The 14836-nt window shown below is 40.4% G+C and overlaps 1 protein-coding gene across 17 annotated transcripts in view; it reads right to left on the minus strand.

The window, feature by feature from the left end:
- The window catches only part of stxbp5l (syntaxin binding protein 5L), a 166693-nt gene extending 152444 nt beyond the window's left edge, over nucleotides 1-14249 (minus strand). For all 17 annotated transcript variants that reach the window (XM_088083059.1, XM_088083057.1, XM_088083054.1 and 14 more), the window contains exon 1: nucleotides 13244-14249. In XM_088083059.1, coding sequence (XP_087939185.1) covers nucleotides 13244-13411 — 168 coding nt within the window. In that variant the 5' untranslated portion in view covers nucleotides 13412-14249. The remainder of the gene's footprint in view (nucleotides 1-13243) is intronic.
- Nucleotides 14250-14836: the final 587 nt, after the last annotated feature.

A 14836-nucleotide genomic window follows, 5' to 3' on the forward strand; every position in this document is an offset into this window, starting at 1 on the left:
TTTGTTGTAGGTCTTGAACAGTAGCCTGCAGCTTGGCAGCCACCACACAATTACAAAATCAGTTAATATTAATGTATCCTCATACAACAGTTTGCATATCTAACAACTTAGCATCCAAAGAATGGTTTCATCACATTAAGTGCTTAACGTGAAGAGAAGCACTTTTTTAAAGATTATTTTTTGGGCTTTTTGCCTCTATTTCATCAAAAAGCTATGGGGTAAAGCAAAAGGTCGAGGGTTTGAATCAAACCCATGGCCCCATTGCCTTCTTGCGTGGGGTGCCTGCTCGACCAGGAGAGTTACTGAGTGCCCCAAAAGGTATGTGCTTAATGTAAAGTCATATAGATTCGGTTTAAAGAGTAAAGTTACGTAAGTGAAGTTTAGAAGAGTAAAGTTACGTAGGTAAGGTTTAGAAAAACAAACATGATGACGACACACCTCAAAATAACTCACAGTTCACTTGGCGCTATGAACACCAGTCTTCCAGGTAAAAGTCCTGTGTTTCTTTGACATATCCACCACCCTAGCCTGCCTCCATGCACAATTTTTTTGCTCTCAATACTACTTCCTAATTTTACTCTAATCAGTTCAATGGTCATTTGATTACAGATTCCTGCTTTCTTGGGTTATATAGAGTTATGATACATTCATTTTCCTAGAAAGACCTATATGTAAGGACAGTGCATTAGAAGAGCATCCTTATATACATGTAATCAGCACTAAGTCACTTTAAAAACATTGATATTATATGTATGAAATGTACAAATGTAATGTATCCATAATTTTCAGAAATATACAATGCCAACATTTTCTTCAGGTGACCAGACTGCACAAAAAGGTGCAACATACAGTTGATGCATTTAACACAAACCCTTTAAGAGCCAAATGTGTTGAATATGAAGCACGTGTCGTCTCAGATGAAAGCGTGGGCTTAACAGCCACATACACACAATTTTCTATTTTACATGCAAAGCAATCTCCTCTGTTTGCATGTGTGGAGGTGATTGTACACTGGGGCTTCATGCTGTGCTCTCATGCATACTTAGGGTCAAGAACCAGCCATGTGTGGATGTACTGTATATGTGGTTTAACCTTTAAGCCACAGCAGCAGGCGTATCAGTGAATCAGCCATGGCATCAGCATCATGCCTTAGGGTTAGTAGAAAAATAGGAGTGGACAAAATAGTCACATGTTACAAACCACAACACCGTAATGTAACATGTCACTGAGATGAACCAACATTCACACACGACTGGTTTTCAAACAAAAGTCTGATGCTTTTAAGTATGCTTCCTAATACTCTTTTTTTTTTTGGTATGGTTTAAATAGCTGCTTGAATATTAATGACAGCAAATCTAAAAGTAATTAAGATGTCATCTTTAGTTATCAGCCTGAAAACTAATGTGGTTTAGCTTGAGTGATTAGCTTGAACATGATCATGGCGCTGTGTTTAGACTAAACCCACTGATGAGTTAAAAATGCATTTTCTTTGTCAGTTCAGCAAAACTTCATCACAGAGAGAGAGAAATTAAAACATGAAGTTAACTGTCATGTTTTTGTTTTTTTTTAAATGCAGTACTTTAAGACAGTAGTTTCACCATATCTATCTATCTATCTATCTATCTATCTATCTATCTATCTATCTATCTATCTATCTATCTATCTATCTATCTATATATATATATATATATATATATATATATATATATGTATATATACGGCCTAATGGATTTGAATTATTGAGTCAATCTAGACATGTATAGCTGCAATTAAGATTAGTTATATTACATTACAAAGAAAATGGAAATAATGTAAAAACAGTACTAATAATCACTATATATGCATTAAATTTGTAGCATTAGATTTTGAAGAATGAGTTCCTCCCTGAATATACAGTCTCTTACCTGTTTGAACACAGTTTCAAGACATCTTGTCTGCACTTTTTACCTTTACCTTTCGAACCTTGAATCCTCTAACTAGCTGTGTTTCTATCATGAAAAAAAAAATCAACTCTGACTCCTGCATACGCCCTTTATATACGTACTTCTAGAGAGACATGAAGTAGATGAGGTTTGTCAAGTGCTTGAGAGAAGCACTTAAGAGCAGAGGGATCCGCTAACCACTCAGAGAGGTAGGGGAGAAACTATATGCTGTTTTAAAGCTTTGCAGCAATGCAGTTCCAAGTGGATTGTTTTCCATAATAAACTTTCAAGTCAGCAGTCTTTGTGCACTAAAACATTATGTTTGCAGAAACATGCGCAGAAAGGGCAATACATGTGTGACAATGTACAGCACTAAAATAGATGTTTCTCTGCAAGTGGCCAAATAATGGACTAAAGTTAAAAGATGGAGGAATAACAAAAGATGGTGCATCGTGTGTTTATGACTCTCCGGGCATCATAACAAGTCCCCCAAACCTTTATTATTTTTAGTCACTACAAAATTGTCATTGTGGGGCAAAAGTGAATTTAAAGGTCGAGTGTGTAAGATTTAGGGGATTTTTGTTTGGTGTCTAGAGGTGAATTACATATTGCAATCAGCTAAAACTTGTCCTGGTCAGAATTCCTTGAGTGTTTTTTTTTTTCCCAGGAGGTTTTTATTGGGAGCTGAATTATCCACAGAGGTCTCTTTGTCTCCAAATTAAACAGACCAGATGATTCAAACCAGTAAGAACGCTAAATAAAGCAGTTTCATGTTACAATTCATGTATTTCTGACACTATCTGGTATGTTGATGCAGGTTGCTCACCCAACACATACTGATGTGGTCACCTTTTTTTCTACAATAACTTAAGATCCACATGTTCAGGGGGCTTTCACTGGAAGCTAAATTATCTTTATCTTTAGACGTCTCTTCCTCTCTAAAACAAATGGACCTGGTAATTTAAACTGCCTGAAACACTGAAAAAGCAGCTTCACAATACAAAACAGTGTAACTCTGCTACTGCTTATTGCAGATGGGCTTCTTACTCTACGTTGGCTGATGTGAAAACACGAAATTGCAAAAATGCAAATGGCCTGGTCCAATCTAGTGTTCGATTTGTCCGTTCTGGGTTATTGTAAAAATATGACAAGGAGCAGCTCCCTTTGTACATATAGACGACTCATTCTAAAAGGTAATAAACAATTCTTATTTCTAGGTCATTTCACAATAAAGAAAACATACTCGTAATATTACATGCCATTTCTGCCAATATACCCCTTTAAATCCTACACACTGGATCTTTAAGATGATTGAATCCCTAAATCTCCTTGCTTCCCAGGCTTTAACGCTCATGTGGCCACAGAGAAACAGGCAATGATATGAAAAAAAAAGCATTGTGATGGGGCCTTTCAGGAAATGGTGGGGCCCTGAATGTTGCCCAGAGTGGTTTTCCTTCATGACATTGATGATTAAAACTTGACAAAACACAAAGTTGATAGTTTTCTGTTAGAAATAAAACCAACTTTGACCAGAATTTTGCTCCCACAAGAAGCAACACATCACACAAAAGAGGAATTATTGCACTGTTTGATTAAACGCTGCAAAACAAAAACAGATTTCATGAGAGTGAAGTGATGGAAAAAAGATGGAAAATTGAGTTAAATGAAGGGCTGCTTGAAAAGCTCAGTCAATTATATTTGCACAGCATGAGGTGAGGCAGGAAGTTTGCCTGTAACAGGGTGTGGTAGGACCAAATTGCAGCACAACAGAGCAGGTGAGTAGTTGGTAATGACTTTTATTTAATCTTTTGGCAGGCTGAATGGAGCAAAGGTGATTATAATCAGGTTGCAGGTAAGTAAGGACAGTTATCAGTTCTGAGGTGGAGCAAAGTTTATGGGTCGAGCAAAGTTCGTAGAGACTGGGGTGAGCTCACGTTCACAGGTGATAGTTCAGAGTTCGAGTGGGGAAATTTTGACCGTGGAGTGGACTGGCAGGTGAATGTATCAGGCAAGTTGCAGAAACAGGGAGCTTGTGGGAAAAGTGGGGACACCAGAGAGGGGCAGGCAGGGCTCATCGTCAAGGAGGAAGCAGAGTTGGCATCAGTCAGGTAGGCGGCGGAGCAGACAAATCCAGTAGGGGTAGGCAGCGCAATCAACAAGGACAGGCTGGGAGTAGACGTACAATCAGAACAACAAACACCAGCTGCACTCACATGGAGGAGATGTTTCGCTCGGCAGGAGGCTCTGAAGATGGCTGGAAGAATGGCAATCTCTCTCAACGGAGCCAAAGCAAAAGAACACCGCACAACCACAGGAAGACGAGAACCAGGAAGTGCACAAGCAAAACTTGTGGTCGGAGACAGAAGGCTGTTAGGCTTACAGGGGCGGAGACGAGGAAAGGTGGTCAGAGGCAAGATGAATCGAAACCAGGAAAACAGTCCAAGAGTAAGTGCTGGAAGGTCAGGCATGGAAGCGAAGACAATCTGGATTGATTGGAGATGAAGAGCAGCTGGGGAGCACGAGGTGGAGGTGATGAGGCTGATGAAGGGAAGTGGCCGGGTGGAGAGAGAGGTGGAGTTGGAGTAAGTGGAAAAAATCCTGCAGCAGCAGGAGAGAGGCTGAGCAGACTGTGACACTGCCGTCACCTACTGACAGAATGGACCCATCAATTTGAAAGCCCACATAGAATCAAGAGGAGGCGATTTCTCTATCTCAAACACAGAAAAAAGTACCGTAGTAGCTGATTCAAAAGTCATATACATCATACAGACTCTGTCTCAGTGGGCTCTATTGCTACTCTTTTGAAAACTTTAATAATGCTTTATTGAGCATATCCTGCTGGTCTTTCATGTTAGTTTAAACTAATACAAGTAAATTCTGTGTATTTCTTACTAATTTCTTCCTCTGTTGCTCAATGCCTTCTGCCCATGTGTTTGACAGAAATCAAGCCAATTTGTTCAGGTTTAAAATGGTTAATGTGTTCATCTAATTTCTTTCATAAAGAATGCAAATAAAATAGCGAGTAAGATTAATGACTCCTAAAGTATAAAAGAAAAAAAAGCTTGAGTACAGCATTAAGTGGTGTGTTGGGATGGATACTGAGCACGCGTGCACGTGCACATACACACACACGCACACACACACTGTACTTCTTGAAAACACCTCCTCTGTCTCACTTGTATACAGTTTACTGAACATCTCTCCTCTCTTATTGCTCTCTCCCATCCTCTACTCTCAGCCTGACATCAACTCCTCCTTAATTGATCCCACACTGTGGCTTCTGACAGGCAGTTGACACATTGTAATGTGAAACTAGCTGGGAGTCAACCCACTGAGTCATTACACCCATGAAAGCTCATGGGGTCGCTTTTGAGGGAGTGAGGTGATGTCATCTTTCACAAGCTCATCTATCATACAGTCAGGGGAAAAGAGACAAGGGATGGCAAACTCCTGACCTCTGAGCTTCAACCACCAGTTGAACAAAAAATATGTTTTCTTCAGCAAAAATATTTACAGCAGACCAACTGAACTGAACTGGACCAGATAAAACTATTTTGCTTACAGTTCATTCTGCTGGCAATTTCAGCATTTACTCACTACCACAAAACTGAGGATCTTCTACCAGATACATTCACTTGTGCACCAAAGAGATGTGATAATAGGAATAACTAGTCAACAACCTAACGTTATGAAAAATATCAAATCAGAGATTCTACTACAAAATCAGATCAGATTTTTCATTGTTCAAATACATCAGTTCAGAGTCAAAAAATACACATTCTTTGAAAATGTCTCACTACGCTACAATATTACAAGCATCGTCTCGCACAGCCACACTGCCTCCTGTGTGAGGCACACTGGTGCTTTTATCTAACTGCCAACATTAGAATGCAACATGCTAACAATGACAATAATCCCTGTACCAACATACATTTCTTTTTAATGCAGCCCATGTTTTAACCTGACTGCCAACAGCAGCATGCTACATGCTCACAATGACTATGTTAGTCTTGGAACCCACAGGCTATCGTCCTAAACATGAGGGGCATGCCTCTGAAGGCAACGGACAGTATTTCATGAGATCTGGAGTAGGAATCTGATATCTGGGCCAAGATTTCCTCCTCCGTGCAACAGTCATGTCAGCCAGTCTCTATAAACATATTCTTGCATATAATTGAAGATAACTTCAGACAGTTGTTCATATCAAGCTAAATTATCATCAGATAATAGCCATTGGGTTCCTTGATTGCATTTCTATCTCTCCACAATGTAGACGGTTTACCTGCCGCTCAGACATAACACTCAGACTACAAATGGAAACCAGAAATTATGATACCAAAATCTTGTCCCGCTGCCACCAATTCTGCATTCATATGCAGGTACATTAGCGATCATTCATATGCAGGTACACTAGCGATAATGATAACATGCTGATGAAGCAAGTAGAGGGTTTACCATGTTCATTGTCTTAGTTTAGCACATTAACATGCGAATATTTGCAAAGTGACACCAAACACAATGTACAGCTGAAGCTGATGGGAAGTAGGCATTTTGCAAATATTTGGTCACTGGAGTAATTACGATTATGATAGCTCCAGTGGGAAACATGAACATCTGTAGGTCCACACAATTAGTGCCAGTCGATCACATTACAGTTCATTCAGTTCAGTACAGTTCATTACATGAACAAGGTGTTTCACAGGATAAATTAAAAAACTTAAACCTGCTGATGTCAGGGATAACCAAAGTCAATAGGCTGGGGGACATGGATATTTGAATGACAATCCATTTAAATGTTGTTAAGACATTGTTAAGAACATTTACACACAATAAAAAATACATTAGCTTTACAGAATCAAAACTGATGAATCTCACAAGGCAGTAGTCCTATTAAAATGTCTACCTGTGTACTTGAAGGACTGGTTGCAGAATGCAGCAAATAGTAACTAAATTCTTAATAAAACGAGTAACTCTGAATCTTCTGATTGTCCTGATGGACATAGAAAGTACTGTATGGTTTCTTTTCGATGAAATCTAGTTTGAAATAAGATTGTGCTGGTGTTTTGGGTAATCATACATCCCCTTTTGAGATTAATCATTTCTTAAGGTAGCTTAGTAATGTGAATGGGGTTAAGATGTCTCAGTAGAGCACTTTTTAACAAGCTCCAGATCCAAAAGTATTAAAAACATTTAAAACCTAATTAAGTTCAGACATTGATTTCCAACTACAGAGACCATAGACCACTAATAAAAAACATCTTTCATTTCTCCAAACACAAGTTATGTTTATTTTTTCCTGACAAGTGACCACTTGTGGTCTTGAAAATAATGATTGTTCTCACTAAGAAACACAGATGAAAGCTCTGTTAGGCTGTTATTGCACCACAGAGTCTCTTAGAGAAGAGGTCTCTGGATCACACAAAATAAGCATTTTTTCCTAAAAATACTTTTAATTTAAAAATGGTATGTCTGTGCAGAAACACATGCTTACAGAACTTCTGTAGCTTTCTTAGTTTTGTACGGTTGTGGCATTGTTGATGTAATTTGCCCAAGTTTTACCTAAGTTGCTGCCCCAAGATCATCAGTTCACCCTTTTTGAATGACAAATACAGACTACTGCCGCCTACTGATATGGGGAGATATTTACTCTAATGCAGGCACAGAACATATGTGTTTGTTAGTCGTTGGCTGTAGTTTTTGTGGTGTGTTCAAGTGCAATTTTTGGGCACATGCTACGTGAGTCAACACAACAGTTGGCTTTCATTGCAGCTAGTTCTCTGATGTCAGTTTGGTGTGTCTGGGCCAACAGATTTTGCACGTGAAAGTTAAAGGATCCTGGCATAGTTATTTCGGCATCAATTTAAGCCACAAAGCAGAGATGCATTCAAGTATGTGCTGATCTCTGAGACTAAGGCAACGTTTACAAATCATATTTTTTCACATCAGCTTACATTCATCCGTGACTGAGAGTATATTCAGAAATATCAATTAATGGGGTTGGAACCATGTTCTTCACGGCAACAGCTAGGACTTAATGAATATGGAAACCAGCACTTTTCATTGATTAAAATTCTATAGTCGCTACTCCACTTTAGAGAGGTGATGGGGTAAAATAAGAAGAGGCACATGCAATATGAATGAAGTCAGCTGAGGTAATGTCTTCCCAGAATGCAAATGGCAGTCACTGTGACAGACGCTGGCAATGATCAGCGTCAGACATCTGGCTGTTAATGATTTCCCAACTGTGTAGAGCTTCTATTTTCAGATATACAGGCTGAGTACAGCATTTTTTTTTTTTTACAATTCAGTGCAAGATCTCTAACATTTGCAAAGCCTACAATTAAAATATTTTGTTAATACTGTCAGAAAGGTGATTAATTTGATTATGATTCAAGGAAACTGATGTCAATCCAGGTTAAAAGGGTTATACCACCATAAACAGCAGTTTGTAACTCTCACACATGACAGAATGGATCAATGGTTCAAGCTGCTTATGCCAAACCTTGAACCTGTCATCAGCATGTGGGACCACAGATCAAGACTTTGCTATGATTTTCTACTGTTCGGTAACTCAGTTAGACCAGTAAGACAAACCAGTATGCCCTTAACTGAAATAGCCAGCCCCAGTCTTAGGCATGACAAGTTTTTAGAGACAACCATGTCCATACAACTTTTGTTCTGAACAGTTTTTTTGCATATTTGTGGCCTTCCTGTCAGCTCTAACAAGCCTGGTCATTCCCTCTGACCTCCCTCACTGTCAGAGTGTTTTCACTGACATACCTGGCACTGACTGTGACTTTTTGTTTCTCTGTTCTCTGTAATTTCCAGCAAACATTGTACATTTTTGGGTCTGCAAGCTTTATTTATATCTATATCTATATCTATATATCTATATATATATATATATATATATATATATATATATATATATATATATATATATATATATATATATATATATATATATATATATATATATATATATCTATATCTATATCTATATATCTATATATTGAAATATTGAAATATCAATATACTACATATATAGATAGATGGATAGATAGACAGATGCAACCACATATACTCAACAAGCTGGTGTCAACGCTGCAGTTTTGCTAAACTAATATTGAGTGGCGGCATTTTCCCATTTTTGGTGTTTTTGTGGTTGGGTTGCTGTGCTGTAGTTTTAGCCAGAGGGAAACTGCTGTTTCTATTCTGGTTTTCATTTTACATTGCATATGCATGTTTGACTTTTGTGCAACATGAATGTTTGAAGAGTTTTGTGTTGGAACCACTTTTATTTTTGCATTTTCAAAGACACAATTTTTACCCTTATTTTAAGCTAACTTGACTCATTTTGGCTGGCTATGAAATATGCTGGTTTTCAGTGCAAGCTAAAAGAAAAAATGCTGCCTCTATTCCATAAGCCTGAAAGCTGTCAGTGTTTACTGGAGGAAGGCATGCCAGTAAATGCATAAAACCTGCTTGGCCTCAACTGTCATTTAGCCTCCTGGCTCCCTTCTGTTCTCTTTAGCTCTATTACATCATATCACAAAGCAAATAGGGAGTACCGACTGAGGGAGAGAGGTCCTTTGATATACAGTGAATTCCAGATCAATTTGTTTTTGCCCCTGATCCTAAAACCAGGCATTTGATATTGAGTATCTGCTAATACTGAGTCCCGATCTTGCACAATGCACACTTCAAGTACTTTAAAGTTATTATAACCAATCCAGTGTATATGCTTGACACTTTAGTAGCTCTGCAATGCAATACAAGAACATGTCTGCAAACAGTCCCTTGGTTTTTTTTTTTTTTACAAAAATAAAAAAGTAAATGAACTAAACAGTAATATAATCACAGTTCCACTTCAAATTGGTGTTAAAGCTTTAACATTCCCATCACAGTAAATAAAAATTGGTCATAATACAGCTTATTACTGTACAACTTATAGCTGTATAGTAAAACTAGTTCACTGAAAATTAACAACAAAAATTTCATTTCCACTTAAAGTGGTAGAGCAGCTTGAGTTGAACATGGAAAAAAAACAGTTTCTACTGATTCGGGTAGCAGCATTACAAAAAAAAAAGAATATTTGCCACAAACTGTCCTCTCCGTTTAAATCACCTGTGTGACATCAGACATTAACAAAGGATTGGGCGGGGCACATGCTCAAAAGAACCGATCTCTATTAATTAAAAAAATCGATACTTCTGATCTGTTTGGAACATTGCGAGTTGGTAGTGTTTGGTCACAAAAGTAAGAGTGCTTTTGTGGTTTCTTTTTAAATAGGTCCAAAGTGATTTATCATCAGTATAATTGCCTTCTGATTCTATAATTCAGTTCAATCTCTCTTCTTTCTATCTCTAACACAAAATAAACCCATTTCACTATAAACTCAAATGAACCTACAAAATCAATGACACTGTCAACCACCTGGGTACGTCTCCTTTCCCTCCTTTACTCCTTCAGTCTGAGTGAGATTTCACCCAAAACCTTGTTTCAGCACCTCTGCGGCACCCTTGCTCACTACAAACACACAAAAATGCTGTAGCATCCAAACAAAATGAGACGTTGCATCTTCCCACACGGCACAGTGAGGACAGAAGTCATGACTAACTTTGAGAAGTTAGCCAAGATGCCAACCCTCCCACACATCACTGCACCAGCTCACAGATTTATACCCCTGTTAGAAAGTGAAGATCCAATCTAAAAATACTTGGGGACAGTAAATGGAACTGGAAAATTTAGCCTATGGCCTTGTATTTCTCTCTGCTGTGTTCATAGGGAACATGCTTATTTGCTTGAATCCAGCACTTACACATTCACATATATTTCCTTTAAACCTGCTAGAAAAAAACAGTTTCTGCTGTGTACAGCATTCGCATATTTCCTTGCTTAATGAATAAGGAAAAAGGTCATGGGAGACATTACATGGTCTTTTGTATCTGTGTGTGCGCATATCTACATCCCACAGTCTGCTCAGCATAACATGAGAAAGCAGTATCCTCCTTTGATGATGAGAGAGACAATAACAAGCAGACCTCCTCTGCACACATCCCTCAAAATACCGAATTTATTCAGCTTTTACTTTCATGTAGTGTTTTATATTTTTTAACACGTTATTGCAGCTGTACCTGAGGTGAATATTGTTGTTAAGCATGAGGTTGGGGATAGGGTTGTCCATTTTCAATGTATTACATACAGTACACTGTAAAATATGGCAAGATGATTTTACTTAAATGAATCTAGGAAACTGATGGCCTTGAAAAATGTAAGTTATTACAACTGTTAGTCTTCATTTTTGTTTACCCTACATCTAATTATTAAGTTTACTTAAAATTAAGTTATATTTACCTGATTTTGTGAAGTTGTTGCAACTTAAATGACAAGTTTAATTCAATCAATCTTTCTAAGTCATAGCAACTTCATTAATTTATTGTTGATAACTGCTTGTCCTCATAAGGGTCGAGGGGGGGCTGGAGCCTCTCCCAGCTGTCACTGGGCGAGAGGCGGGGTACACGCTGGATAGATTGCGCAGACTATCTCAGGGCTGACACATAGAGACAGACAACCATTCACACTCACGTTCACAGTTTTAGCTTGTTGAACAAGAGAGCTGCTAGTCTACCGCTGCCTTGATAAATTAGTTAATGTAACTGTGTAACAATGGTAAATCTGAACTAAGTACCCCATAGAGCCCCACTTCAAAAACATCTGAACTGTCCCTTTAAGACCCAGAGGGTATCTTCAGCAACTATATTGTAATAGATGCGTTACACTTTGAATCATCATACATATAACCTGTCAATCCCACCTTGAACCCTGTCTGCACTGGGAAAAGGACTTGACAGACATAACAAGTGCAGCTATAGTGGCCCTTCCCTCTCTCTCCTTTGGTGCCTGTCTCTCACTCCCTTTCACACACACAAATACAGACACACAACCTGCACCTGCACAGATTCAAATAAAAACCCCTGAGAAGAAATGTGACGGTAGTGGGATCGTAGGGCATATTTGTGCACTCATGGCTTTTTAATGAGGAGCTGAGTGGATTTCTTTAAAAAGAAAAAACACAACAACCATGCATTAAAACCGCTCACTAAAAGAGGAGGAGCAGCTTCCTGCATGGGACCAGGAAATCATGATGTTCTTTTCCAGCACTTTCTCCTCCCTATCTGCCTGCCGAGGGTGCTCTGCAGCATCCTTTTCAGCTCGCCTCCCTCCTCCCCCCCCATCAGCTTCTCTATACAGAAATGAAAAAAAGAAAACAACCCCCCTCCCTCCACTAGAGTCAGTCTGCCCAATAATAATAATATAGCTCCGTAAACAACTGGCTTTCTCTTGGGTTCTCAATGAATTATTCACAGACGTACCCCCCCAAAAGAAAAAAATCATCCCGTTTCTTCAAGGCTGAGGAATAATCGCTGCAGTCAGCTCCAAAATGCATCCAGAAAAGGGCTGCATTGGGCGGCAGAGGCTGCTATAAATACCCCCAGCCCCTCCAACCCTCAACCCCCCCGAGAACATCCCTCCCTCATTCTCCCTCCTTCTCGATGAAAAGCACATCAGCTAGGACAGTACTGCAGGGTCCCTCCGCTGACTTGCTGTGCACTTTTTTTAATGCAAGGGAGGGACACCAGTTATGTCATCGCTCCTACACCATTCGTGCCTGCTTGCTGATGCAACGGGGAGGTATTCATTGACTTCCTTAGGATTGTTTATATCACATGTGTGTAGGCTGCTGCAGCCTGTGTGCAGCATGCTGATGGCGGGGCGCATGTATACTGTTGCTACACCGCACATACTGGTGGGAGCTGGAGCGTGCCCAAAACTGCACACATGCCAGCTTCAAACGACCGTGCACACGTGTCCGCGGGGGCTATGTAGATGAGCAGTGGGTGACTAATGGAATAACCGCAATTCTTTGCCGTTAAGGCCCCTTCTCAAAAAGGCTGAGAGGAGCTGGGAGCTTTTTGTCTGCATGACGAGGCTTCTCGCTGCTGTTTTGTTTAAATGTGCCTCCATAATCGAAACAATTGGAGACGAAGAGCTGTCCGTGGTGCTGAACTTTCAAACAGAAAAACAGCAGGCCACCAAATCTAGCGCATCAGCTGAACTCACTCCAGACCCAACTTTTACGGCCCCTCTCCACTTCATTAACGTCTACACTAGCGCACGTAGGCGTTATTTTTGTTAACAAGCATCATATGTGTGAATGAGGATTTGGGGAAGTCAGAATCTAAGGTGGTGTGGACGTCAGACGTCCTTATAGTCGGATGTTGGCGGCCTAAAGCTGAAAAAACGTTTGATCTACCCACCTTACACAGCTGAAAGTTTTCCGATACTAGCGTCTCCTGGACGTCGATTTCCTTGGGAGTTGGCGCCGATGTGGGAGTCCCAGCCGCGCTGCCGCACGATGGGGATCCGATAGTCCCACCCGGAGAGGAGGTGGTCAACCCGTCCAGCACCTTCCGAAACTTCTTCATTTTCTATCTTGCTATTGTATATTAAGATAAAGAGACAGAAGACAGCTCCGTTCTCTTTGTTTTCCCAGTGTTCCCAGTCTCCTCTCAGATGCAAAATCCCAACTCGTTTTGGGCAGCTGGAGAAAGAAAACGTCGCTTCCTGCAGCAGTAGCAGGCTGACAGACCCACTCCGTGTTTCTCTCTCTTAGGTGCAATTTAAAAAGTCACAGAGGCACCTCATCTTGTTCTTTGGCTGTTGTCCACAAGGGAAAAAAACGCGTCTGAGCCACTCTGATTTGAGGATTACAGCCAATGTTGCAGATGCAGGTCGCCTATCTCATATCAGAGCGTGCACCGACGGAAGTGAAACTACTCAACTTCATCTTCCCTCTGCATCCTAAAGTAACCTCCAGCCCGGGCTTGGAGAGAAATCCAACACCATAACATAATCAAGAGGCCGAGCAGCGATGTTTGGACGTAGCAGACACAAGTGGACGGTTCAAAAGAACTTCGAGCAGGTCGATCCACTCCCCCCTCCTCCCAAAAAAGCACTTCCACAGCGCTGTGGTTGCCAGTAACAGGAAAAGAAGGAGGGGGAAACAGGCTGGAGACGCAGAGGCAATGCAGTTAAACGCGGTTGGAGTCCACAGTCAGGCCGGAAAGCGAGACAACTCAAGCATCGAGGAGAAGACGAGGGGGAATTAAAGAATGCAGTGCGATGGTGGTGTAAGCTGGAGGTTAATCTATGGATGGATGTTTTGGTGTCATCCAGCTGCGTTTCAGCGTTGCTTCCCTGCAGTCCAGAGACAGGAGACAGGAGCTGTCCGCGGTGCTGAAAAACCATGAGCAGCCAGCCCCGCCTCCCACCACCGCCCCCCTCCTCCCCTCCTCCCGCCCTCCCTCACCAGCGATTGGGTAGAAAGCTCTAAATCAGTGATACAGAATGATTAGGAAAAAGAACCAAGGAAGTGGCAATGAAGAAGTAGTTCACCTAATTATCAAATAAAACACGGTAGAGAGCGGTCTGAGACTCCAACACTGATGTTGCATCCTGGATTGTTAAAGCTCTTAATGAGTGCTGCCTTGTGGTTTTTGTTAACTGCATCCATTTGCAGCTGTTAATTTCCTCCCGCTATGCTCGGAAGTCTCCATCAACGGGAGTGAGATAATGCATCATATATACCAGCAAAAAGCTGAACTTCTCCTTTAAATGGAAACTAAGATGCAGATCGCAATCATACTGTTTCGAGCACATTTTCAACAGATTTTGATATTTATTTTTGAATAGCCTTGCACCTCACGCCCTCTAAGTTCAACGCAGCTCACACAGACTTCTTCAACTTTAGAAAAGCTGTTCTAAAAGCACCCAAAAGGTTCAGCATTTTACTCCACTGACGATTTTTTTTTTATTTTCATGCTGTAAGGTTTGGTTTATCCAATTATATT

This window comes from Plectropomus leopardus, chromosome 10, assembly GCF_026936395.1.
Source record: "Plectropomus leopardus strain MGB_pleo_1.0 chromosome 10, ASM2693639v1, whole genome shotgun sequence".
Lineage (NCBI taxonomy): Eukaryota > Metazoa > Chordata > Actinopteri > Perciformes > Serranidae > Plectropomus > Plectropomus leopardus.